General features: G+C 40.2%; 1 protein-coding gene across 3 annotated transcripts in view; it reads right to left on the reverse strand.

Annotated features, from left to right (window-relative positions):
- The window catches only part of PTPRG (protein tyrosine phosphatase receptor type G), a 783,084-nt gene that overhangs the window by 53,046 nt on the left and 702,929 nt on the right, over positions 1–27,109 (reverse strand). For all 3 annotated transcript variants that reach the window (XM_069084201.1, XM_069084200.1, XM_069084202.1), the window contains 2 exons: positions 22,171–22,262; positions 6,081–6,172 (listed from right to left, as the gene is read on the reverse strand). In XM_069084201.1, the coding sequence (XP_068940302.1) occupies positions 6,081–6,172; positions 22,171–22,262 (184 nt within the window). The remainder of the gene's footprint in view (positions 1–6,080; positions 6,173–22,170; positions 22,263–27,109) is intronic.

The raw sequence follows: 27,109 nt of genomic DNA on the forward strand, positions 1-27,109 counted from the left end.
AAAAAGAGCTGCTATAAATACTTTTGTACATGTGGGTCCTTTTCCCATTTTTATGATCTCTTTGGGATACAAATCTAGTACTGGTATTACTGGATCAAAGGGTATGCACAATTTTATAGCCCTTTGGGGATAGTTCCAAATTGTTCTCCAAAATGGTTGGATCAGTTCACAACTCCACCAACAATTCATTAGTGTTCTAATTTTCCCACATCTTCTTCAACATTTGCCACTTTCCTGTTTTGTCATGTTAGCCAATCTGATAGGTATGATGTGGTATCTCAGAGTTGTTTTAATTTGCATTTCTCTAATCAATAGTGGTTTACAGCATTTTTTTGGTATGACCATAGATAGTTTAATTTCTTTCTCTGAAAACTGCCTGTTCATATCTTTTGACCATTTATCAATTGGGGAATGACTTATATTCTTAATACATTTGACTCAGTTGTCTATATATTTTAGAAATGAGACTTTTATCAGAGACACTGGCTGTAAAAATTGTTTCCCAGCTTTCTGCTTCCCTTCTAATCTTGATTGCATTGGTTTTGTTTGTGCAAAAACTTTTCAATTTAATCTAATCAGAATCATCTGTTTTGCATTTCATAATGCTCTCTAGCTCTTGTTTGGTCATAAATTCCTCCCTCCTCCACAGATCTGACAGGTAAACTATTCCTTGCTCTCCTAGTTTGGTTACAGTATTAGTCTTTATATCTAAATCATGTACCCATTTTGACTTTATCATGGTATAGGGTACAAGATGTTGGTCTATGCCTAGTTTCTGCCATACTGTTTTCCAATTCTCCCAGAACTTTTTTTTTTTTTGCCTTTTGGAGGGCACTAGCTGTGTGACCCTGGGCAAGTCATTAACCCTGTTTGCCTCAGTTTCCTCACCTGTAAAATGAGAAATGCAAACCATTCCAGTATCTTTGCTGAAGAAAATCCCATGACTGAAAGTGACTGAAAACAACAACAGTTACTAAAAGGAGGAAGATTCAGGCCTCCGCCTTCGGTCCCTCCTGGGTCTGATTCCATGCCCAGCTCTTGGAGGTTTATCTACCTATGCCTCCATTTAAAATATGGGTCTTCTGCGATCTAAAACCAACCCTGGTGATGTTTAGCTGGGGCCCAGAAAACGATGTTGGAAATATCATCTGTGTTCCCCTAGCATTCCTTTGTTTCTGTGAATGTGTGGCAATCTACATGAGGCATTAATTACATCACCAGTCAAGGGACTATGCAAGAAAATGTCAAGGACGTCTCTGAATTCTGCCCAAAGTCATCGAGACCATTGGCCCTTGGCAAATCACCAGTGGTTGTGGCTCAGCTGGATGAGGTGCCAGTCTCCTGAGTGTGGAGGCCTTGCTAGGTAGGGTTTAGCTCAATCAGTGTTAATTGTAACAGAAGGCCTTCCCTAAAGACCTTGTCGGAGGAAGGCTGGACCTGCAGCCTCATCTCCTAGCTTATTTCTTAAGCCTCTGATCCTCCTAATGTGATCGATAAGCCGCCCATCCATGTTGCTGTTAAGCCTTCTACTTTGGAGGGAGAATGCTAACAAACGCACCCGGGGAAGCTTCAAGGATTATGGCCAAGAAGGAGAGAATGTCATTCTCTAATGCTACAATGAACTCTTCAAAATGACCAGTGGTTTAGGAAGCACAAATTCAGATGATTTCCTTCCTCCAAACAACTCTTTGCAAAAGAGAGTGAAGGGAAAAAATAATTTATTTTAAAGATGTTGAAGGTGAAAAGATAGTCTGATGCTTTTCCCATATCATAACAACAGTACTACTGTCTGCTAAGAGGGGCTGGTGTTATTCCTATCGATTCAGAATCTGCTAACGGCTATGATGTCAGTGGTTTAAAATGCTCCCCCCACCCACATTTATGAAACAATCAGAATCCACATTGGTGCATTTGCTTTTAACTTTATATAGCATATATTTTTATATAAAGTACTTAAGAATTCTTTCATTATAAAAATTCAGTATATATTTAGAACAAAGTTTTTAAAAGTCCTTTCCTTATAAAAAAAATCCCTTGAGGTAGGGAATATAATCACTACTTATTCCATTTTACAGATGAGGAAACTGAGGCTCTAAATTTGGATGGGAAAAATTATATTTTATCTCAGTATAACTGGGTTCCTTTACAATCCTATTTTATATTTTATGCACTTAAAAACATAATACTGAGGAGTCCATAAGGCTTCCCCAGACCACCCAAAGGTCCCAGACCCATAAAAAGGTTATGAATCCCTGCTACTGAAATACCTCATTTCCAATCCCACTATTCTGGTGGTCTGATAATCTGGGGGTGCTGAGTGAAAGGCTGACTCTAGAAAACTGTAAAAACAGATTTACTGGTCTAGAACAGGGGTCCTTGCCATTTTTGATTGTCAGGTAAGGCCTACTGATCCCTACTTAGAATGCTATATTTTAAGAACTCTATGTTTTAAAATGCTATATTCTCATTTTTTTTGTTTGCTTTTTGGAGGGCAATTGGGGTTAAGTAACTTGCCCAAGGTCACATAGCTATTTTTTTTTTGTGTGTGTGTTAAGTGTCTGAGGCCAGATCCGAACTCAGGTCCTTCTGACTCTGGGGCCAGAGCTCTACTCACTGTGCCACCTAGCTGCCCCAAAAGGCTATATTCTTAAAAAATTATAACTGAAGGAAAAGTTACATTTTAGTTAGAGTATACTTAAAATAAAGAAGTCATTTTTCCCATCCAAGTCCATGGACTCCCTTAAATCAATCTGTGGCTCACAAGTTAAGAGCTTCTGCCCTAGAGGAAAATCTAAGATCCATTTTAGGCACTGGTTTATTAGGCCTTTACATTCAAATAACAAATGTGATCACTGCAATGCATTTTGTAAACTAAGATTTTGGGTCCACTCTCAATGCCCATGATTAATTGCAATTACATTCTGTAACATTATTAAGAGTCTTTTAAAAAATGGATAACTGCGAAGTTTCAATAAGTTAGACTACCCAGAGAGGGGGAGATATAGGCCTTTTATACTGTAGAGTTCATTAGCTTTTGGTTATTCCTGCCTTACCATTCTTTTGAGGACAGTGGGTATTTTTTCACCTGCTCTGATTAAGCTAAACCTTTTCAATCAAGACAAGATGGGGAATAAAAGGGCAAGAACAGAATCCTCCTTAATAACCTTCCTCTCTACCTCTGGTCCTACTAGCAGCATGACCCTAACAGAGAATTTAAGGTGGGAGGGAAATGTTTGGCAATAGAGCTTTGCTGGGAAAAAAAGAAAGAAAAGGAAAGAAAGAAAAAAGGAGGAAGGAAGGAAGGAGGGAAGGAGGGAAGGAAGGAGGGAAGGAAGGAAGGAAGAAAAAAAAAAGAGAAACTAGGAAGAAGAGGCCCCAGGTTTATTAGCAGCAATAATTCTGATGCAGAAAAGCCCATTTTAAGTCAGATCAAGTATACAGAGGTGTAGCTGATTATTTTGAATAATTAAATGGTGTCAAAACCAGCTGTGATGAATAGCACTGGGGTCTCAATTCATAAATAATTGAGAAGCCGGAGTTGCATTTGATCGTCCTGATCAAATCCCGCTCTCTGGAGGATAAATGTTTGTCCTGAATACCATCAACATTGTTAAATGCCTCAATATTCCTGCTCAGTCATCCAGCCCACAGTCAATTGAACTAAATCACTTTAAACACCACACACATTTACCGTCCTCATGAATACAAAATGTTTGACTTACACCATTTTCTTTGTGCCTGAATCAGTGCCCTCTTTGGTTAGCGTCTGGCAGCTGGCAATAAATAATTTAGACCCTCCCACTTCTCCTAGAAAGTATGTGAACCTCGATGGCTGATAGAGAGAAGTCTAACTTTCTACCACCTTTTTGTTTCATTCTGCTGATGCAGGGAACGGAGTCAGCAAAAACTGGGTTCCAAATTATTTCTGCCACTTCTTCCCCATGTGACCTGGTCCCAGTGGCTTACCCTAACCTCCCCAGCCTAATATTCCTCATCTGTGAAATGAGGGGGTTGGGCCAGATGGCCTTTGAGGGCCCTTCTGGTTCAAAAATCTGTGCTCCTACCATCTATTTATCCTGCCTAACCACAAGAGTTTGGGTAGTAATCTCTAGTCCTAAAGCTATGATTTTATGATTACGAATATATAAAAATGGTTGTGATTCACTTTCCATCACCCCTGGAAACAGTGTCGCCTTTGTGGTTACCACTGGGTATACCAGATTTTCCTTGAAGGATGCTTATGGATAAAGCTGAAGACCCTTGTTTTTCATCTTACTCTCTAGATAAGACATTTGCAGAGTGTTTAGGACTTTCTAAAGCTCAGCTGCATCCACTGACTCATTAAACACACCCTGGGGGGTAGGCAAGGCAGCTATGAGTGTCCCCATTTTACAGATGAGGAAACCAAGCAGCGGATTTGTCTCAAGTGACTTGGCCAATATCACATAGCTAGCTATTGGCAAGGCGGGGAGGAAGGGGGACCTTGAATTCCAGTCAGTGTGCTTCTTCTTTTCGGAAGAGGACAATCTGTTTAACAGCTCATTTACACCCTGTCACTGGTGCCCTGGCATCGACTCAAAAGCTGACAGGGGACTTGATGCTCCCTCCACCTTGTTTTCAACCTCTCAGTATCTATCATAGCCATAAGCCTGTGCCTTCACTTGGAAGAGACTTGCTCCTTCTTACTGGTGCTCAGAGACGGCCCCGGAAGAAGGGGTACGAGCCAGAACCTTCTTTACTCCAGAAGGCAAGAGCCAATCTGGGAATGGCTACTCAAGATTGAGGTTTGGATGGAGGCAGAAATGTTCACTTCCATTTTATTCCCTTTTCTTTTCTGTTCAACTAGAGGCCTGCTCATTCTTTGGACTGCTTCCTCCTCAGTCCGTGGAGGCGGGGCTAAAGAGCCAGGAAGCTGGGGGCCAGTACTGGACCGGTGGCTCCAAGTAGATCATTTAGCCTTCAAAGAACTTTCAGCCGTCCAAGAGGGAGAAGACATTTTCAAACACTGACACTCAGTTGCTGTGTGACCCTGAGTGAGTAAACTAACCTCTCAGCACTCTGGACAGCTCTCTAAGACCACAAGCTGTAGGGAAGATGTCGCCCTGCATTGGTGGATGAAATTTCCTCACTTAGGATTCCCTAAGACAATAAATCATAGGTCCAGGTTCCTATCTCCTATCACCATTCGTGGTAACAAGGGATGGCTTGATGGGTAGGAGAGAGGAGAAAGATCTGTTTGGGAATTAGGGCAACGTAAAAACAAAAGACATCAATAAAAATAAGACAATTTTTTTTTTAAATGAAGAAACGATTTATATTGTGAAAAGGAAATTATTTAAATTCTTATAATAATAGTACTAAGCAGTAGAAGGGGAGGGATATTTGGAAATTAAGGTGATATAAAAACCAAAGAAATCAGTGAAGTAATAGAAAAATCTTAAACATTAAATATACCTAGCCACCCCTCTATTTTGAATTCTTAAAAGAATAAAACTAGCTCACATGTGTATAGTGTTTTCAGGTTTGCAAAATCCTTTATATACACTGTCTCATCTGATTCTCACAAATAGCCCTGGGAGGTGGAGGCAGATATTGTCCCTGTTTTACAGACGAGAAAGCAGAAGTTCACAATGGTTCAATAATGTAACCACATATTCTCAGGAAATCTTTCTGACCTCAGAAACCAGTTGTGTGACCCTGAGTATCTCACTTACCCTTCATCTGCTTAAGTTTCTTCATCTGCAAAATGGGCACCTACTTCTCAGAGTTTTGAAGATTAAGAGATAATATCTGTAAAATGTGTTGCAAACCTTAAAACACTATGTAAAAGCTAGCTATTAATATTCTATTAAAATAAATATGTATCTTAAACGTAAATGAATATTTAAAAATGAATTTATTTAAGATGAATTTTAAAAAATGAATAATAAACATGAAGCTGAAGAATTCTCTCAAAAGATTTCTGAAGTAAAACAAAACAAAACTCCACTCCTCAAACCCAAAACAAAATAAAACTCCACCACTAGAACCCCAAACATATGTCCGTTTCCTGGAAGCCCCACTCTGGTTCTGAAACCTACCTCAAAATCTTCTGAGAATCCATGCTGGTTATTAGAATAGAGTTCACTGATATGTTTAACAAACTGCTTAACAGGAATGGCTTCCATGTCATCTGTAGAAAGGAGAAGACATTCAAAGTCATACACTAATACTTCCATAATGTGCAATCTCATGAATCAGGGCCACATTTTTTCTTCCCCTTGGGAAGGGGATAGGGAGAAATTTAGAAACTAAAATCTTACAAAAGTTAATGCTGAAAACTAAAAACAAATAAATAATTTTTTTTTTTAGAAAATGATTTCACTCAATTCAACCAACATTTATCATATGCTTACACTGTTCAAGGCACTTTGTAATTTCCCTGCCAAATTCAAATAGGATCTGGCTGCATTAGCTAGGGGAGATGTGCCTATTCTAAGTCTTTGAATATATCTGAAACTGGGCTCTGGTCCTGAGGCCTCTTAGGGCTTCTTAAACCTATTGGCTCGGGAGCCAAAGGACCTATCTCACTTCTTCTGTTTACTTCCTATATAACCCTGAGCAAACCACTTTCCTTCTTTATGGAATTTACTTGCTATCATTTTGTGCAAGTTTTTAATTTAATCTGGTGTGCATGTTTTGGTTTCCTCCCCCGAAAGAATGTGTGCTTCAGTTTCCTCATCTGTAAAATGGGGGAGTAGTGCTGGGGTCCCTTTGGGAAGCCTGTCTCCTAATTTTTTCCAAATTGTTCCATCTTCACTCAGCTGTGCCCATGTTCTATCCTGAAGCTCTTTGAGGACTGGCCTGTTTCCTTCTGTTTTGATATCCTGGTGCGTAATGGGTACTTAATATAAGCTTGTTGCATTGAATCGAATTTGAAAAGAAAGGGGGAACTAAGTAAATTCCCTCCTTTTTCAGCCATTCAAGGCCTTTTTCTCTGTGAAACTGCCATGCCGGGCTCTTAAATGAAAGAGACCTTCCTGGGGATGTCTCATTGCTGACTAATATTCTGTAGCCCAGACATGACATTTTATTAGGTTCTCTAATGTAAACTCCCTGTTCAGCGGGGTCACCTTTGAGTACAGAGCAATTACATCCTGCTTCCAATCTCTGAAGTTGGAGTTGTTTTGCACCCACTTGCAGACACATGGCATTGTACCAGCTGGCTTCTGAGGCCAAAAAAAAAAAGATTGCTCAAAATTTTTGATTGAGGCAGCTGTGTCTGTATGAAGCCAAACCACCAGTCTGACTGAAGTAGCTGGATCTTTTGGAGTTGTCAGGACCTGGGAGTGGGATCTAGAAGACCATACAACCCAATCCATGGTCACTTGCTTCATTTTGAAGGGGCAGTCTTAAGCCGCGTGGTTCTCATTCGGCTTTTGTACCTGCTTTATATTAAACGTGGGCTTATCCAATCTCATCCGGCCCTGGAGCACTGCCGAAAAGCCCACTGCTCACCCCAGAGCCCCCCAATTTCCTCCCTCCTCCCCCAATATTTCTTTTAAAAAATATTCTATCGGGTTTTGAAGATAAACAGCAGACATGATATTTACTTTATTCAGAGTGAAAGATCTTTGGCAAACGAACAAACATCTAAACTGTCACAGATGCTTTTCTTAGCAAAGGGTATGAAGAGATGTATGTGTAAATGAGGTCCTACTTTGGCAAGAATTTTATAGATCCAGGCCTGACAATCTGATTTCTCTTCATTCGGTGACAGTTACCATTGACTATGTCATTACTACTCCACTTCTATTCGAGAGAGCAAAGCTCTGGGGCGGCTTTTTGCATCTATTGACATTTTCAAACTGGAATCATTCTTAAGGGGAAAATCACTTGTCTCTTTCTACTTCGTTCAGGGAAGGCAACAGTATGGGCCTCATCCAAGTGGTTATCGGAAATGGGATTTGATCAAATGTGGAGTGCAAAATGTTTGCATAAGAAATTAAAAACTTAATCATTTAGGAAATCTGTCTAAAGATGAACTTCCTAAAATCACTTAGAAGTATTTTCCAAATTTGAGACAGGCGCTTAGATACACCAAAAATCAGATATGCCCAAGAAATCCCAGAATTTCCAAATGGACATGACATGACATGCGGTAACAAAGTAAGCTGAGCCAAAGTGTTCCCCTCAAAAGATTCAGCCGGGTGTGGAAGTGAGGGAAATTTCCATCACTTCCTGTAAGAGATATTCGAAGTAGACACAAAGCATGAAGAGATAGCAAGGGGTAAAGAAAAAGATTCAAGAGAGGGTCAACTGCGAGGAGACTTGTTAAATATTTAAAGATAATCAAAGGGCTATTGGAATTACTTCCCTCTTCAGCTTCCCCTCCTGAGATTCTCAGCTTCCTCCAAAGCTCTGTTCATTGGGCACCTCCTACAGGAAGCCTATCTTGATCCTCCCTGTTCCTGGTCCCCTCTCTCTCGAAATTACTTGGTATCCCTTTTTGTATATTTTGTATTTAATTTTATATTTATATTTTCATTTCCCCTCAATAAAATGTGAGCTTTTTGAAGGCAGGAGTTGACTTTGTTTTCTTGCTATCCCCAGTGCCCACTGAAGTAGCTGGCACATAAGTAGGTGTTTACAAATGCTTGTTAAATCAATAAACAAACCGAAAAAAGATAAAGTAGAAACCATATCCAATAAATTTTTTTAAATAAAGTTGTATGTTTTAAACTGTCAAGCATTTTTTTTCCTCCCTCCAATCTCCCCCACTAGGAAAAAAAAAGAAGAAACAAACAAAATCTTTTTAACCAACATAAATAACTAAGCAATTAAATTCCCTTATTGGCTGTGTTCGAAAGTGTGAGCCTCATTCTGCATATTTAGTTCTTTACTAGAGTAAAGAATCTTAAAAAAAAAAAAGTAAAAGCAGCTAACCAAATAAATAAACAAAACCAACCTGGAAGGAAATCCAACATGTCAAAAGGTATTAACTTGGCAAACATCTGACTGCAACCTGCAGTGTTTTGTTATCTACTAGGCATTTCTTCCCTATTTGCTTAGAAGTGGAGGAGACATTATTGCTGCCATGAGGGGAACTGAGCAATTTAATAATTTAATAGGTTTTCTGGGGAGGTTCATTACTAACACTTAGATGTTCCTATTATGACAGCCCACAATCTAGGATTTTCAGTGAATTCAGAGGCAAAGTGCCAGTTTAGGGTTTAGAGTTTGGAGAAGAAAAAAGTCATATTCATTTTACAAGTTATTTATCAAGCAAGAACATAAGTTTTAAGAGTTACTTACTTTAGCAAGAATATCTCCAGGGACACAGCCCATTCTATAGAATCACAGACCCTCAGAGTTACAAAGGATCTCAGAGGCAATCTAGTCGGACCCCATACCCGTATATGCACCTCACCCTAAATGGTTATCCAAGCCACTCTTCAAAAATATCTATCAATAAGGAACTCATTCATTCTTCTTTTGGACAATTCTCTTAAGAAGTTATATTTTGCACTAAGCTAAAACCTTCTGTAACTTTCACCCATTAGTCTTCATTCCAACTTCTGGGATTAAAAAAAAAATTCAAGTCTACCCCCTTCTCCCATATCCTTTTGGCTACTAGAGGAAGCCATTGTGCTTTCCTCAATATTTCTCACCAGGTGAAACTTCTCCACTTCCTTCTACTGATCCTACATGGATTCCGGTCCCCTCATCATCCCTGGTTACCTCCACTTAAATGCTGTATAGCTTATCAATATCCTTCTGAAAATGTGGTACATTAGGGCAGCTAGGTGGCGCAGTGAATAGAGCACCGGCCCTGGAATCAGGAGGACCTGAGTTCAAATCTGGCCTTAGACACTTAACACAAAAAACTAGCCATGTGACCTTGGGCAAGTCACTTAACCCCAGTTGCCCTCCAAAAACAAAACAAAACAACAAAAAAAGAAAATGTGGTGTGTAGACCTGAAGCCAACATTCATACAGTGCTTGATCCGGGCACACAGGGCAAAGCCTATATACCCTCTCTCATCTTGGATGTTATAAAGGAACGTGGCCTAAAATGGCAGCAATTTTTTGTGCCTGCCTTTTCATACCACCAACTCATGTCCAGTAAGTCTTAATGTCCATTTAAGTCTTTCTTACGTGTTGGGGTGGCTCCAAATAACCCCTCATTTACTGATGCAAATTTTTATTGAATCCATTTTAAATTTTTTTGAAGAAATATTAGTGGATCTCAGACACTTAACACTTGCCAGCTGTGTGACCTTGGGCAAGTCACTTAACCCCAATTGCCTTGCCTTCCTCCCTCCAAAAAAGCAATAAAATAAAAATAAATATTAGTGACAAAAGCTGAGTATGCTGATACACTTACAATCCCTGATTCAAGGAAAAGTATCAGAGAGGGTCAACTCACCAGCCCACCAGCAAATATTCCCAGACATCCATCTGCCCACCATCTCTATCTATGGTTAGATATGCTTCCAGTCTCTCCTTTTCTTCAATCCAGCTTACACACAGCTCCCAAATCAATCTTCCTAAGACCCAGGTCTTACCCCAAGAAGCTTCACTGGCTCTCTATTGCCCCTAGGACATGACACAATCTCTTCCACTTGGCATTTTGGGCCCTCCAGCTCATCTTTCTCAACTTGCTTGATATTTCTTCCTTTTTATACACTTCACATTTTAGCCATCTGGCTCACGGATATTTCTCTGAATTCAGAATTTGATTAGGGCCCTTTCACCTCTGCCTCTTAGAATCTTGAACTTCCTTAACAGCATAGTTGAGGTTATTGATTCTTAGGAGAAGCATTTCTTGCTCCTTCTAGTCCACATTCTCTGTCTGTCTCTCTCTCTGTCTCTCTCTCTCTCTTTCTCTTTCTCTGTCTCTCTCTCTCTCTTTCTCTCTCTCCTCTCTTTCTCTCTTTCTGTCTCCCTCTGTCTCTTTCTGTCTCTCTTTCTCTTTCTCTGTCTCCCTCTGTCTCTCCCTCTCTCTCTCTCCTCAAATTACTTGGTATTTACTTCTCTGCATTGAGTGTTGTATTTTCTCTTTATAATGTGAGCACCTGCATGGTGAGGGATGTTGAATTTCTCTCTCACACCCAGAACAGTGCTTTCTACATAATTTTTTGTTGCTGTTCTTGCTCAATCATTTCAGTAGTGTTTCCTCTTTGAGACCTGATTGGAGTTTTCTTGGCAAAGATACTGGAGTGATTTGCCATCTCCTTCTCCAGCTCATTTTATAGATAAGGAAACTGAGGCAAACTGGGTTAAGTGACTTGCCCAGGGTCACACAGCTAGTTCATGTCTGAGGCAGGATTTGAACTCAGGAAGATGAGTCTTCTGACTCTAGGCCCAGCACTCTCTCCACTGCATGACCTAGCTGCCCTTTGTATGTATAATAGGAACTTCATATTAATGCCTATTGAATTGAATTAGATTCTTGTCTTCCTTGCTTACCTTTGTCTGGATATTTGTTAATATCCTTAAAATGTGTTACTCAGTTGACCATTCTGATCAACTTAGTGCTATCGAACATGAACAGAAACTCCTGTCCTATTCAGAAATTTGTAAAATAGCATGACCAAGTTTCATAAAATGACATTTTTGTCGAAGGAATATTAAATGGTACCCCTTCAGGACTCCCAGAAGCAAACAATGAGATAGCATATTGCAAGTTATAATGAACTTGCCTAAAAAAATTCTTTTTTGACTAGCATCACACATCAGACAATTCTGTATTCCTGCTTTCAATCAAAGTCACTGAAATTCAGAAGCTACTCCATTTTTTAGCCTCTGGAAAGATGATTGAAATCTGATGACTAATCAGAAGCAATATTCTTTTGTTGGATTCCTTTAAAATAAGCCAGAGATCAAAGGGCAAAATTACTGTAACTTGTAGGTATTACAAATAAGGAAGAAGAGCAGATGGCTAAAATGTTACATTATATATTAGTTTTTAATCTGGTGAATCATGAGGCTGTAAGTAATTTCTGCTCAGAATCTGTTTTTTTTTTAACATCTCAAACACATTCTTCAAGATCTGTAACATAAGGATATAGTTTGGGGCTATGCCGTAAGATAGGTCTTTATACCATATGTAGGACCACAAGCTTAAGGACTAACCTCATTATTTGGGTGGGCTGGATAAAAGGGAATGGCAGATGATTGGGCTCACACCCATTCCCTGTTTCCTTCCCACCCCAGAACCTTAGACTGTACCTCTTGGACAGAGGGCTTTGAAAGGTGAATTTTCAGCTTATTTTGCCCAGAACTAGGCCTAGTTGAGGCTCTCCCCCTTGCCCACCTAACTGCCAGCTCCCCATAGGTGTTAGCTTCCACACTTAGAATGTAGCAGGGATTTTCTTGTTTGCTTATATCTGTATCTTCAAAGCCTAGCACATAATAAATGCTCTATTTATCTATCCCTGAAATGGGAGGGGGAAGAAATTGTTTTATATTATATGGCAGTTACTGTTGGATAAGTCCAATGAATCTAATCATCTCTGGAGACTCCACCAGACAAATATTCATTTAATTGCTTAGTGGACACTCAGCTTTGATCTAGGTGAGAAAGGAAAAGGGATATCCTATAATCCCTGCCCTCAAGGAATTTACAATTGAATAAGGGAGATGAGATGAACACATATTAAGCAGTAATAAATGAAGTGCTAAATTGCATGTTACGGAAATTTACACTATGGCCAATAAAGACTTGAATGGTCACAGAAGGTTTAGTGAACCTGGGTCTTGAAAGATATGTAGGTCTCAGATCGGAGATGGGGAGAAGGTAAGAATCTCCTTAGCTATACGTGTAGACAAGAATAATTCTGGCCTATTTCCAATATAATAATAAGACAGACCAGATTCTGAGGCAGGACATGCATTAGTAAGTGAATCCAGCAATGCCACAGATGGCTGCACTCCTGATTCTTTGGATTTTCTCTAGAATGTTTCAGAAACCTCTTCACTCTGGAAACTCACTCCACCTCGGGACTTCACATTGGAAACATCTTCTCCCACGGTGGCCTCTCTTGCTGTTTAATTGGTTCTTCCCCAAAACTCCATTTCAATGGATGAATGCCCAGGCCCGCCATTTTTTATTACTCTGTAGACTACATTCCTGACTCTGAAGATTTTCTCTACAATTCTCGGCAGCAGGGCACCTTCATCTTTTCTCCTCTCTCCTCTCTTTTAGTATCCTCATGCACTGTCTTCCCCTATCAGAAAGTGAGCTCCTTGAGGGCAGGGATTGTCTTTCTGCTTTTATTTGTATCTCTACGTGGCATACAGTAAGTGATTAATAGACACTTAACACTTGAATGATTATTATATCAATAATACCAATAAGATGGAATAGGATGGCAGTGGTGAGAAGAGCCCAGGACCCTAGCAGTTGTGTAAAGAAGCCTAGGGGGCCAAGCAGGCAGGTTAGATGTGATACAGTCACTGTGATATTAAAGCTGGAGTGGAGAAAATACTGGAGGGAGGACAGTATGAGGAGATGAAAGATTATGTTGGTTTTAGTGTCATGGAACAGTAGAGGCGTCAAAGAATGGAAACGAAGGATGTCTGGAGGGACAATGGAAAAACACATGATGCAGGCTGCAGGACATTACTGATAAGGATCACGGACTCTAAAAGGCAATGGAATCCAGTGGGCAGAGCACTGGGCCTGGAGACAAGAATCCGGGCTCAGACACTGACTGGCTGTGTGATCCTGGGCAAGTCGCTTAACCTCTATTTGCCTTAATCCTCTGGAGAAGGAAATGGCAAACCACTTCACTTTGCCAAGAAAGCCCCATAATGGGGTCCCAAAGAGTCGGACATGATTGATGGACTGAAGAACAACCTGTTGCAGGCACCATGCTGGGGATAGAACAATAATAATTGTTTTAATTTAGAATAAAGCTTCTAGAAGCTTATAGTCTAGTGGGAATAAGCAGATATGGTATCTACGTCCTGGTTAGTAGATAGAATATTGTTTTATAAATGTGCTGACATTTGTCTTTATTAACATTTCTCAGGAGCAGGCTTCCTTAGGCAGGAGCCAGAGAACCCTTCTCATATGATGCCTGGTTATAAAAGGCTTTTTTGTTTTTGGAGGGGAGAAGGAAGGGCAATTAAGTGACTTGCTCAAGGTCACACAATTAGTTAAGTGTCAAGTGTCTGAGGCCAGATCTGAACTCAGGTCCTCATGACTCCAGGGCTGGTGGTCTATTCACTGAACCGTCTAGGCTTTATATCAAGTCAAGAAACAGCACGGGGGAGGCAGGCAGAGATTAATGCCACTATTGCCATCATCCTAACACTATTCAGGCGCTCTGTGGAATGCATTTTAAAACCCAAACCCTCTCTGCCTTTTTGGTTTGGCCAATGGCCCCAAGAAGCCTGGAGATTCTACTTCTGTGAAGGCCTGAATTCACTTCTGATTTGCAGTAACAGAGCAGAAAGTCATAAGGATGGGAACAGGGAATGGAATAAGAAACTCCCAGGGGATGAAACCTTCCACGAATACAGGTCAGTCCCTTCTCTCCAACTAAGAGTCTTTGAAAGTTGTTTGAGGCCTCAAGAGGTTAAGGGACTGGCTCAGGGTCACACAGCCAGTACTTGCCAGAGGCAGGAACTGAACACAGGTTCTCCTGGCCTCAAGCTCAGCTTTCTCTCCATGATGCTACTGCATCAGACAGAAAGTGAAATCATTATAGAAATATCTGGAGGGAATAAAGAATTAAAGCTGAGAGATCCAGAGGGGAAAAAGAAACCTGAATACATCTGCAAAAAAGAACAGGTTTAGGAGTAAGAAACCATACCTGGCATTCAAACTCATGCAGGGAAAAGAAGAGACAGATTCCAAGTCTGGGGTCTTGTCTCTGTGATGTCTCTAGCTACAGATTTATCAGAGCAAATGTGCTAGGAACTGGGCTGGTATCTGATCTCATGCTGATTTTGAAGACACTTGGCCTTTGCCTCATCGAACAACCCAGAGACTTTATTGTTCTTCACCACATACAAAGAAGGTGGGTCAGCAACAATGGATGCACATTGTTTTCCTCCTGCTGTGAAGACAGCTACTGACTGGTCCTTTCCCCTTTGACCCATCTGCTGGCTCCCAGACTCCTGCCTTTCTTCAGGTCCCCAGTGAACTTTTTTGGTTGTTGTTTTTCAGTCATGTCTGACTCTTCATCACCCCATCCAATGTTTTCTGGAGTGGTTTGCCATTTTTTTTGCCAGTTCATTTTACACATGAGGAAACTGAGGCAATCAGGATTAAGTGACTTGCCCAGGGTCACACAGCTAGTACATGTCTGACAATGAGCCTTCCGGACTCCAGGTCTGGTGTTCTATCCACTGCAACACTTACCTGCCATTGCCCAGCGAAAAGTGGGGTTTTAAGCTCAGAGTTCCTGTATCTGGATCCTCTGGTCTGGTCTCCATCTTATTCCAAAAACACAAAAAAGACCAGTCTGTGGTGCAGTGGATAAAGTACTGGGAGACCTGAGTTCAAATGTGGTCACAGAGGAGAACATGTTAATAACTCCTCAATAGGGGCGGCCAAGTGGCTCAGCGAGTAAGAGCACTGGCTCCAGTGTTGGGATGACCTGGGGATCAAATCTGGGCTCAGATACTTAGCACCACACCCAGAAATAACTGGCCGTGTAACCTTGAGCAAGTTATTTAACCCCGATTGCTTTTAAAAAAAAAAAAACTCCTCAATAGTAAATGGCCTAAAATATTTGTCAAACCATACATTAGGAAGACTTTTTTCCTGGATGTTCCTTCCAACCTAGTAGTGCTTGATACAGAAATTACAAGGCTCTGTCAAGATGGAACATTACTTTTGTGTCCAGGACAGGGACCTAATTGAAGTTTCTTATAAATCTGAAATGAGTGTGTACCATCAAGGAAGGCATTAGCACCCCCATTAGGAGAGAGAAAACAGATTCTCTTTAGCCTAACTCACACCATCCAGGGAAGAACACAAAGACTCCAATATTTTATTTCTTGCCATAAAAATCTCTTTTCATTTATGACACAATAAACTCAGTAAGGAATGGGTTTGACAATTGTCAAAAGACCGATGAGTCTCCTCTAGAGATCATCTCTGTATGAATAAAATATGGCAGCCAGGTTGGTTAAATCCCAAGGGTTCAAAACTGCAAATTTCAGATCCTTCCCCAGGCTGGCACCCTACTAAAGGCAGTGACCTTCAAACTGACAAGATGCATTTTAACTGCTGAGTGCCCAAGAAGCAGGGGAGGAAATTCCAGCTGATTTGTGGCCCTTCCTTGAACAGCTAAATTTTTCTCAGAAACATTTTTATTGGGAAATTAACTTTTCATCTTTTTAGAAAGAAGTCATTTCTAAGAACACGATATTGTGACAAGGGAAGAGGGGCCTTTTTTACATGGTCTACAGTTTTAGGGCCAGAACAATTTTATGACAGATTTCTGAATGAGACTCATTTCTGATTTTAAAAAAAGAGAATGTTATATGACAGATGTCTTCATAAAAAATTTATACGCTGAAAATATCAAAGAATGTTCATAACATGAACATTATTTGTGGATCTCTACATAATAATATATAATGTGTTTATACACATAAATATATGTACCTAAATATATAATACCCAAATATATGTGTGTATAGACGGATATTTGCATATATTATATATGTATGCAGGAAGAGTTAGGGAGAAAAAGAGAGACAGTGAGAAAGACAGACAGACAGACAAAAGAAAAGCATGTTTCTGGTCTTAACAGTGAGGAAGACCTGGCTTTAAGACCCGTCCTTGATGAGTTTTTTATCTCACCTAGTCTTTTAACTTCACAATGCCCCAGAAAATTCTGTAATCCTAAATTCCAGGCAGTGATTTATTTCCATTGGTGGAGGGACTTTCCATACCTATGTACAAAATCACAGGTCCAGAATAAAAACAAACGATGTGGGGGATACTTGATTAAAGACTCAATGAATTTTTTTTTCAAGTGATCATCTTAAAAATCTACCCAGGTCAAAGGGATATCCAATTCTGACGTCAGATAAATGCGTCATTCTAAGGGACTAGGTATCTAAAGATATATCCTTCTTAATTCAAATGAAGGGGAAGCATCACCAGGATGGATAGCTGAGGTTACCATCTTGTACTATTTCTTATCTTATTCCCAGCACATTACACATCCCCTGGCACAAAGTAAGCCTTAACAAATGCTTCTTGACTGTTAATAGATATTTATTATCTTGGAGGATAGATTCTAATATGAAAAGGCTATCCCTAAATTTTAGGCCTTTTTCATAAGAATCTACAAAACTCAAATTGACTGATTGGGTTCAATCTGCAGTAGTCTATATAAATTCAGTATAACTGATTGGTGCACACTTATCCTTTGATCTATCCAGACTAGAATTGTTCTAGTCTGTTCAACTAATTGTTCATAGAGGCTAACTACAATAGGGCCTGATGCACCACAGCTGATTTTTTGTGTATTAATTTGTTTTAAAGGCATATGAAAAAAAGTCATCTTTCCTACATGGACCTGTCTTTTCTTCTACTCTAGGAGGAACTGGTAAGTTGAAGGGTCCTCTCTCAAAACGATGGAAGGTAATAGAGATGACTAGAACTGTTGAGGGAGGGGGTGAAATAGTTTTTGATACAGGAGAAATAGGCAGTGGAAAAATGTCGAGGAGCCAAGGACAGGTCTTATTAATGAACAACAATCATTCAATAAGCATTTGTAAAGTAATTTCATTAAGATGTACCAGCGATTGTGCTGGGTGCTTAGGACAGAAACAAAGAAACCAAAGCTCCCCTGATCCTCAGATGGCATCATCTTGGGGTACGGCCTTCTCCAATCTCTTTGCCCTTTTCTGGATTCTCTTCATTTTAGCAACGGGCTTTTAAAAATGTAGCACCCAGGACTAAATACATGATCCTTACTGGGATCTGAACAGGGCAGGGGACAGCAGGATAACCGGTATGAATGTTATTATCAGAAGAATAAAAGACACAAACAAGACCCCATCATCTGGGCTTGGGGAAAAATTTAAGATGCTTTCAATCTCTAGTACTGGCTTCTTCTGACACCAGAAAGGCCATTTCATGCAGATCTTTCCTCAATAATTTCCTAGTCAAGGGTCAACAGCAAGTTTATTTACATAACACAACAGTGTTGAGTTGACTCAAAGATAGAAAATTTGAAATTCATGAATTAGGGAATCATAAGTCATTACAAAGGGGTTCACCACAGGGTTCTTTTAAATAGTCAATTCCCCACGTGACATTTAAAATTCCATTCACAAAAATGATTGAGAGCCCTTGTCAGGGACACAGCTGTTACTATGCAAAATTAGGTGTATCTATGGATCAATTGTAGATTTATGGCCCAATTGTCGGGTTTTATAGACGAGCAATCAGAGGCCCAGAGTGGGAAGTGATTGGTCTAAAGTCACAGGGCTTAAAGATGGGAGACTCAGAACCAGAACCGAGGTCCAGTGTTACTTCTGCATAAAACACTACCCATGACTGACTGGGAGGGATTTGGGCTCAATAGGAAAAAAAAAAGGATACTTGAGTAGACTTTCCATAGACACTAAGCCTTATTCTACATTTAATATGAACTAGTAGGATTTGTGGATGAAAAAGTAGAAATTATTCATGATTAATAAGGATGAATATTATTGAAGATGAAAAAATTATTGTTGATGAAAAGGTTGTTGAAACTATTTTTCCGAGGATATCATTAACACCTTACAAAGCAGAGGCAGCCAAATGACCATGTTCAAGTCACCTGACCTCTAAGTTTTCATTTTCTCATTTGTAAAATGGGGATAATAATACTTTTAAAGCTTTCAAAATCTTAATATTCCTGATAAATGTCTGGGCCAGGATAGGATGAGCAGACTTAATATAGTCAAGCTGAAGTAAACCTCTCTGATGTTTATTACTTGTGCGACCTCAGGGAAACCATTCAGGCCTCAGTTTTCCCATCTGTAAAGTGAGGGAGATGATCTCTAGCGACCCCTCCAGCTCCTACTGTGTGATTTTTCTGATCTCATTTACTTCTTACAACCACCTGAAAAGTAGGTAAGACAATCCTTATCTCCACTTTGCAGATGATTGCCCAAGGTCACATGTCTAGTAAGTCACAGCTGGGAGACCCAGATCTTCTGATGCCTATTCTATTGGCAGAAATAAAATTTTTTAAAAATCAGAGAAAGATTCTGACATTTAACTGTAAAAAGTATTTCAACAGCATAGAGGCATGACCTTCAGTTATGACAGAAGAGTCACAAATATTAAGGAATATTTCATGGAGGGGTCTCTGTGGCACTATCTTACTACAGAAAGAAATGCCAGCTGAAAGAATATTTGCTCCCTATTTCCTTGGATAAGATTCTCTCTGTGTGTTTTCTCTTAGCTGTCAAAAAAGGGAAGGATTTTTCCCAATGAGTTTTAAGAGCCAGGTTAATTGCACTGTTGGTATGGTATAGGGTTAGGAAAACCTAAACCCTACTATGTGAATGCTGTTTAACAGCTAAGAAAATGACCAAAGGGTAATGTGGTCAGTGACAGATGTTTGTCACCCACCCTGGTTCTATACAGCTAGTTTTAGTGACAAGAAAGGATCGGGGTAGCAGATTGATGACTCCTTGACAGAATGGCATTTTAACACAAATGAATATATCTGATGTACCAGAGGGTCAAAACATGTGCCCTTCAGACATAGCTGGGCAAGACAAAAGCCTGTTATAATTATTGACTATATCGACATCTTTAGGTGACACACATGTGGCCCTCTCATGAGTAAAGGCTGGACCAGATTAAAATGTAATGAGGAAATACCAAACAAAATAAATGAACATATAGCAAAACATTAATAACGTTATATTTTAAAACTAAGTCACTACTCCAAAAGCCTCATGATGGAAAATGCTATCCACACCCAGAAAAAGAACCATGGAGTCTGAACAAAGCAGATGATTTGCTCTCTCTCCCTTTTTTTGGTTTTGTTTCTTCTTTCTTGTGGTTTCTTCCATTGGCTCTAACTATTCTTTATAACATGATAATGTGAAAATATGTTTAATATGAATGTATATGTCTAGTCTGTATTAGGTTGCAAGCCATCTTGGGGAGGGGGGTAAGGAGGGAAGGAGAGAAAGTTTAGAACTCCAAATCTTATGAAAGTGAACTAAAAATAAATAAATAAAAAATAAAGTTACTTCAGCAGCAAAAAGGCAAAGTAACAACAAAAACAGCCCACTAAAGCAATGCGTGACCCAAAGAGATGCTTATGTGTGGATCAGTGGTCCCTGTTTGTATTCGAGCTTGACCCCACTGTCTCTAGTACAGGTATTCCCCCAAATCACGGTTGTAAAGGATTTCTCATGGAACCTTTGACAACCTTGAGAATACTGAATGGTACTGCACTTTAAAAATATTTGGGAAGACTAATCCAGGTGAAAAGAAAAGAAAATTTTAAGTTTAAGGGAGTTACAAAAGAATCTCACATTTCAGTTTTATCAAAAGAATATTTATTACAATTTCTGAGGCTATTATAGGCCAATACAATGGACCCATGGCAAGAAGCATCAGAACTTGGTCTCCACAGTAGAATGTTGGGAGTAATATCCAAATATTTGGTCCTTTTTCTTAGGCCATCTTTTGCTATCAAAATAGTATAAAAGGATGAAGTATGGCTAACCTTCCCTCCAAGATCCCCAAAATAATGTATTGCTTTCCTTTCCTTGGGTAGCACGGCAGGGTTAGAAAGAGCACTGGGCTCAATCTACCAACTCTGGTGCTACTAGGTGGGCTGACCACAGGCAATCCATTCAACTGCTTTGAGCCTTGGCTTCTTTCTTTCTAACAGAAGTATAATAATGACCTATCTACCTTCACAAAGTCACTGTGATGACCATAAGATCAGAGGGTAAGAGCTGGAAGAAACTCAGAAGCCATCTAGTCTAGTCTCTCCATTTTATGGATGAGGAAGCTGAGATTGAAGGAGGTTAAATGGCTTGCCCAAGGAAAACTGATTTTTCTAATTCTAAGTACTCTAAAAGTACTCTAAAAGACAAGCTGTTACTATTATCAGTATTATATTAATTGTTGTTGGCAGTCATTTCAGTCATGTCCTACTCTTTGTAAATCCATTTGGTGTTTTCTTGGCAGAGATGCTGGAGTGGTTTGCCATTTCCTTCTCCAGCTCATTTTACAGATGAGGAAACTGAGGCAAACAGGGTTAAGTGACTTGCACAGGATCACACAGCTAGTAAGTGTCTCAGGTCACATTTGAACTCAGGTCTACTTGACTCCTGGTCCTGTGCTCTATCCACTGAGCCACCTAGCTGTCCATTATCATATTAATACAGTATGTTATATTAATCACAAAACATAATTAATACAATTGCATATTATCTAATTATATATTAAGTTAATAATTGACATTTGTATGGTTCCTAAAGGTTTGCAGAGATCTCTGCATATAGCACTTCATTTGATTTCACTCAAGTTAGCAAAAACATGCATTTTATCTCATATAGTAATTAGTAACAGATGCTCTAAGAACCAATATTTCCCCCTTGAGATCAATTAATTACTTTTAGATTAATGGATCATAGGATCATAGCTTTAGACCTGGAAGGAACTTTCAAGATCATCCAATCCAATACCCTCATTTTACATTTGGAGAAACTCAAGCCCAGAGAAATTTAGTGACTTGCTCACATAACGCTAAAATTTGAACCCAGGTCCTGAGACTCTAAATTCAGTACTCTTTCCAATGTACTTTCTAGGAGTCAATCCTATACCAGAAAGTATCACAAATAAATAACCAGAGGAGTTAAAGTCTGAATACACTAGGTAAAACTGTCTTTCTATCATCTCCCCCTTCATTCCTGAATCCAGAGCTGATGACTGGCTCTACCTTTTTGTTCAGTTTAAGGGGGTCCAATGACACAGCAGGTATGGAACTAAGCTTATCTGGTTGAGAAAAGTGAGCTGAAATTATTGCCGTTATGATTTGATTGCATTAAACTGTCCTGAGTGAAGGGCGGTCCAGGCAAGATAAACTCATAAAAGTCACATAAACCACAACATTTTGTCAAGGCAGGAACACACCAGTATTGACACCCAAAAAGACAACCCACTGGAAAGAAGAAAGAGGCCTGACTTACCTGGAATAGGGATGATAGGAATGCTCTCATTGGGGACCACCCTGGGGGAGCTGCTATCTTCCACATAGAAATGAGCCGTTTGGAAACACTTTCTGTTAAGGTAAGAAAAAAAAAAACATGCCAACTATGAAACCCTATGGAGGCAAAAGGAAGTCGAAGCTGCTTTCTCCACTTTCATTATCTTCCAGGAAGTATTTCTTTTCCTCTAGTTTTACATGTCATATATCATTTGATAATCAATCTAGTTGGGGGGGGGGAGAGAAGCCAATGGCTTTTAATAATGACTAGCCTTTGGCCTTCCAGAAAAAAGTCTTACATATCCAGAGAACACATGTATTTTTAGCTGTTACACTGTCCAACTTTCTTGTTAAAGGGAAAAATTTAAGTAGCCAGTTTTAGAGAAGGTAAATGATTCTCTCTCTCTCTCTCATACACACACACACACACACACACACACACACACCTGCCATGGATAAAAGTCTTACTGCACAAATGAAGAAAAGAAGACACTCCTGTGGGTTGAACTTTGAGAGAATATGTTAAAAGTCATATCCCCAAACCACCCTCAAATAGAATGACAGTTCTCACTCCTCCCTCCTACTGAAAAGGTATAGCTCCCCCCCAACTATAGAAAGATTCAAATAGGTGCAAAAAACCCACCAAGGGAGAAACCAAGCAACTACAAGCAACAAGAAAAAGGCTGGACAAATGCCCTATGTGTAGGAAGAGCTGAAAGCTGCTTGCGTGCCAGCTGCCGCTGCAGGTTTAGCTTTTTTGTTTGTTTGTTTTTACCTGTATGTAAGGCATAGTAGGGAGCAAGTACTGGTCATCCTAGAGCAGGTACTGAAAGAAAAGCTTTGAGAGCTCCAAGAAGCCTGTGCTTGCCGATGCTGCCTGGGACTGGGCTTTCTAGCATCGCGTCACTGCCCATCGCTGCCTTAATGAGCTGCTAGGAGCGCCAAGTGAATATTTAATGAGCCTCCCTCCCTCCCAGTGAGTGGCTACTGTGGACTGGGAAGGGTCCCTGAGCAGTTGTCAGGGGCCTCTGAACAATAGCTGGAGCCTTCCAGAGAGAATGCCCTTCTGAGGTCCCCCAATGATGCAAGCGGCAGCAGTGCCCAGATGGCCCTTTGGGTAACGAGCATCCCGTTCATTCACGATGGATTTAGTCTCCAAAACTTTGCTGTTATTAGAGCCACAGCTCCAAGAGCCATAATGAGCAAACTTTCCTGCTTCTTTTTGTTTTTCTTTTGCGGTATGGGGTGGGGGGAGATTTCTTGAGAGGATCAGAATCAAAAGTAACCTGAATTTCCCTATTTGGAACTTCACACATATCCTGATGCTCTAAAGTCAGAAGCTGGAAAATGAAAAAAATCAAACAACTCCTTTTGCTTCAAGCAGGTCTCTGCAGGGACTGGAAGCCCTGCAAGTCATGCAGGTTATGTGATCGGAGCTTTCTATAGGACTGGCAGAACAGCATGCAATCAGAAAAGATCGTCTTTCACAGCGGGAGGTTGGCTTTTTTTCCCATTCTTTCTTTCAAAGCAAAGACTATTTTCAGAGAGTGTCCTTAACCAATCTCAAAGTTAAGCACTATAGGGAAAGAGCCTAGTCTGCTAGGGAGCCCATCAGGGTGATTTGGCATGCCAAACATGCCTGATACCTGCCTGACAAAGAAGAACAAAACTATTCTTCCAGAACTGGGAAAGGAAGGAAGAAAATTCAGTTTATCCAGGAACCATCTGTCATTTTTTTTTTCTTAAAAAGCACATTTTCCTCTCTTGGTAAAAGAGAGAATTTAAGCTCTTTGAGGGCAGGGATTGTTTCATTTCTGGCTTTGGATCCTCTGTGTGGCATGGAGAATAGTCTTGGAGTCAGGAACACCCAGTTTCAAGTCTTCTGCCACCCACAGCTGTGTGAATCTCATTTAACCTCTTGGTGGCCATATTCAGCCCTTTCAGACTCTAGACAGTGAGGGCTGACTTGCACTGGTAGAGTGTGTATCTTTCCTGGGAGCTCCCTCAAGTGATGAAATCATAAGGTCAAAAAATCCAATTAGAACTTAGCATGGTCCCTGATATGTGTCAATAGTACGCACGTCAGAGTGTTTGTTGATTATTCTGGATACTGTACACTCTGCACAGAACACTGAGCAAGCATAGAAGCAAAAGTACATATGAATGTGAAACGTGCCAAATGGGCTCTGGTGTTTAAACAATCTCCAATGACTACATTCATCTGAAATCCCATGTCCATGGCTCAGGGTTTCCTTTGTTTCTCGATGTCAATGTTGTTTTGCAGACAATGAGCCACTTGAGAGAAATGACCATTTCATTTCTGTCTGCACCCTCAGCACCCAGGACAGAGCCTGGCCAGAATGGTGCCCAGGAAATCCAAACTATCTTGTGTTTAACTACTTTGTAATTATTTGTACTTACTCTTTGGATACTTATATATGTCCTCATTGTTTTCCCTATTGCAATGTAACTACTTAGCAACAATCTATAACTACTTACAATGGATATGAAACAAGCCCTCGTGGGCATATAACCTCCTTGAACAGTAAATTCATTTGAAATCCCATGAAAATATGAACTTGGCTTTGAAAAAAACAAATTATATGTTGCTTCCCTTCCAGGAAATTGTACACTCCTTGTAAGTAGGGATTGATTTGTTTATTATCTTTCTTTCTCCAGTGCTTGGCACTTAGTTGGCATTTAATAAATGCTTGCTGATGGATGACTGACTGATATTAGATTACCTGGGGCATCCTCAGAATACAGCCTTTTTCTACTTTTAATTGAGTTCTTGTCAACATGGAAGATAATTTCTCCCTCCCCCATTCTCAGAGCTTTCTGGAGGCTTGAAACAAGATTCAAGACAGAATTTATCTGTTAAAGCACTTTTGAAATTTACACTGTTCAAAGACCATCGATTGGGGCATCAGTGCAAAGGAAACCCAGCTTTAGAGGACTGGTGGGAAGTTCTGGCTCCCAGCTATTCAAAACTGTCCTTGCTGGGTCCCCCAAATGAATTCCTGCTGCTAGAGGAAGTCCATCTTTTCCAAATGGAGCCATCACTTCCTGATTCCAGTCTACAAGACTACTAAAATACACACCCTCTACTAAGGATGAACGTCTGGCATCCACTTTTCACTTGGAGGCTGGTTCAGTTACGGCCACACCTGGGAAAGGTCAAACTACATATTCCAAATATCGGTGTCAGGAAGACGACAGTTCACAACTCTGCGAACCAATGGCTCTGTCATCTTGGAAAGAAAACCATTTGCAGGGGAAAAAAATCATACCCTTCTACCTCATGTGTTAGGCTTTTGTTAATGGATTTTCCCAGGGGCAAAATAACCATGTGATTGCCAGACAGCAGACACACAATTGACACATATGGACGGGAACCCATAGGGCTGTGTGCTAGGCAGATCAGTGCAGAATGGAACCCTAGCATCCTTCCTCCAAAACAACGGTTTGAGATGAAAATTGGGGAGGAAGGGTGAATTTTTACATAATTTTCATTCTAGAAAGCGTAACGATTCACTAAAACACCCAAATCCTCAAAATTTCTTACTTGAGTGCTGGGAGATACATACACAACTTCTATAAAATTTTCACTATGATCTTCACATACTCGAAAGTAAAGCCTCTAGAGTTAGTGGATATGGGTTCAAATCCTGCTTTTGAGGCTTATTACCTGTGCTGGTGAGTCATTTTTTGGTTTTGTCTGACTCTTCATGACCCCATTTTCTTGTCAAAGATACTGCAGCAATTTGCCATTTCCTTTTCCAGGTCATTTTACAGATGAGGAAACTGAGGCAAACAGTTTAAGTGACTTGCCCAGGGTTACATGGCTAGGAAGTGTCTGAGGCTGGATTTCAAACCAGGATGATGAGTTTTTCTGACTCCAGGCGCAGTACTCTATCTACTGTGCTACCTAAATTCCATGTTTGAGGCTTAGTACTTGTATGAAAGTGGCAGACTATTTAACCTCCCCACACCTCAGTTACCTCCCTGTAAAGAAAGGGGGCGGGACTAGATGTCCTTGGAAACAGTGTTACCTGACTTGTTCCACCCAAGACACTTCAGGTCATGTCACTCCTACTGTAAGAAACCTCCAGTGATTCCTTACTGCTTCTCTACCCCTTGGTCTGGCATTCAAGGCCCTCAATGATGTCATGCACTACTCCTGTTCAGGCATTCTTTGGTACAGCCAATGGACAGCTCACCATTCCTCATCCAACATGTCCTGGGCTGCTGTCTCCAGTCTGCTGCTCAGGCTCTTGTCTATGCTTAGGATTTCCTCCTCTCTGAGACTAGCTTCCATCTACTCTGCATAAATGCACCTAGATACTGACATATTAACTCCCCCACTGGGGGGAGGGCAAGTAAATTTTGCTTTTATATGTATCTCTAGCACTGAGCAGAATCCTGGCATATTTTAAGTAGTTAATCAATGATTGTTGACTGATTTTGCCAACTTTTCCTTGTACCTGGGATGAAATCCTGCCTCAGATACTAGCTATGTGACTGGCGAAAGTAGCTGTTTCCTCATCTGAGAAATGGGGATCATAATCTTTGCACTACTGACTTCATAGGATTGTTGTGAAAAAAGTACTTTGTAAGTCTCAAAATGCCATACAAATGGAAGTAGTTATTATTTCATCCCAGCTACAACTTGGAATATAAACTTCAACCTCATCAAAGTATTTAACTAGGGTAGTCAGGATGAAAAAGAGCATGGTCAAGCCAAACTTACCTCCTTGCTGCCACTTATACTTAACGCCTCATCTCCCACCTCCATACCTTTGCCTGCAATGCACTCTCTCTTTACCTCTATTTCTTAGAATTTCTGGTTTCTTTGAAGGTACAGCTGAAGTTCAACCTACATGAGGCCCTTCCTAATCTCCCCCTTCTTTCTTTCCTCCCCA

Source organism: Petaurus breviceps, unplaced genomic scaffold (assembly GCF_028583685.1).
Source record: "Petaurus breviceps papuanus isolate PSGF00001 unplaced genomic scaffold, PetGlider_PUasm1.0 174, whole genome shotgun sequence".
In the NCBI taxonomy this organism is placed as follows: Eukaryota; Metazoa; Chordata; class Mammalia; order Diprotodontia; family Petauridae; genus Petaurus; species Petaurus breviceps.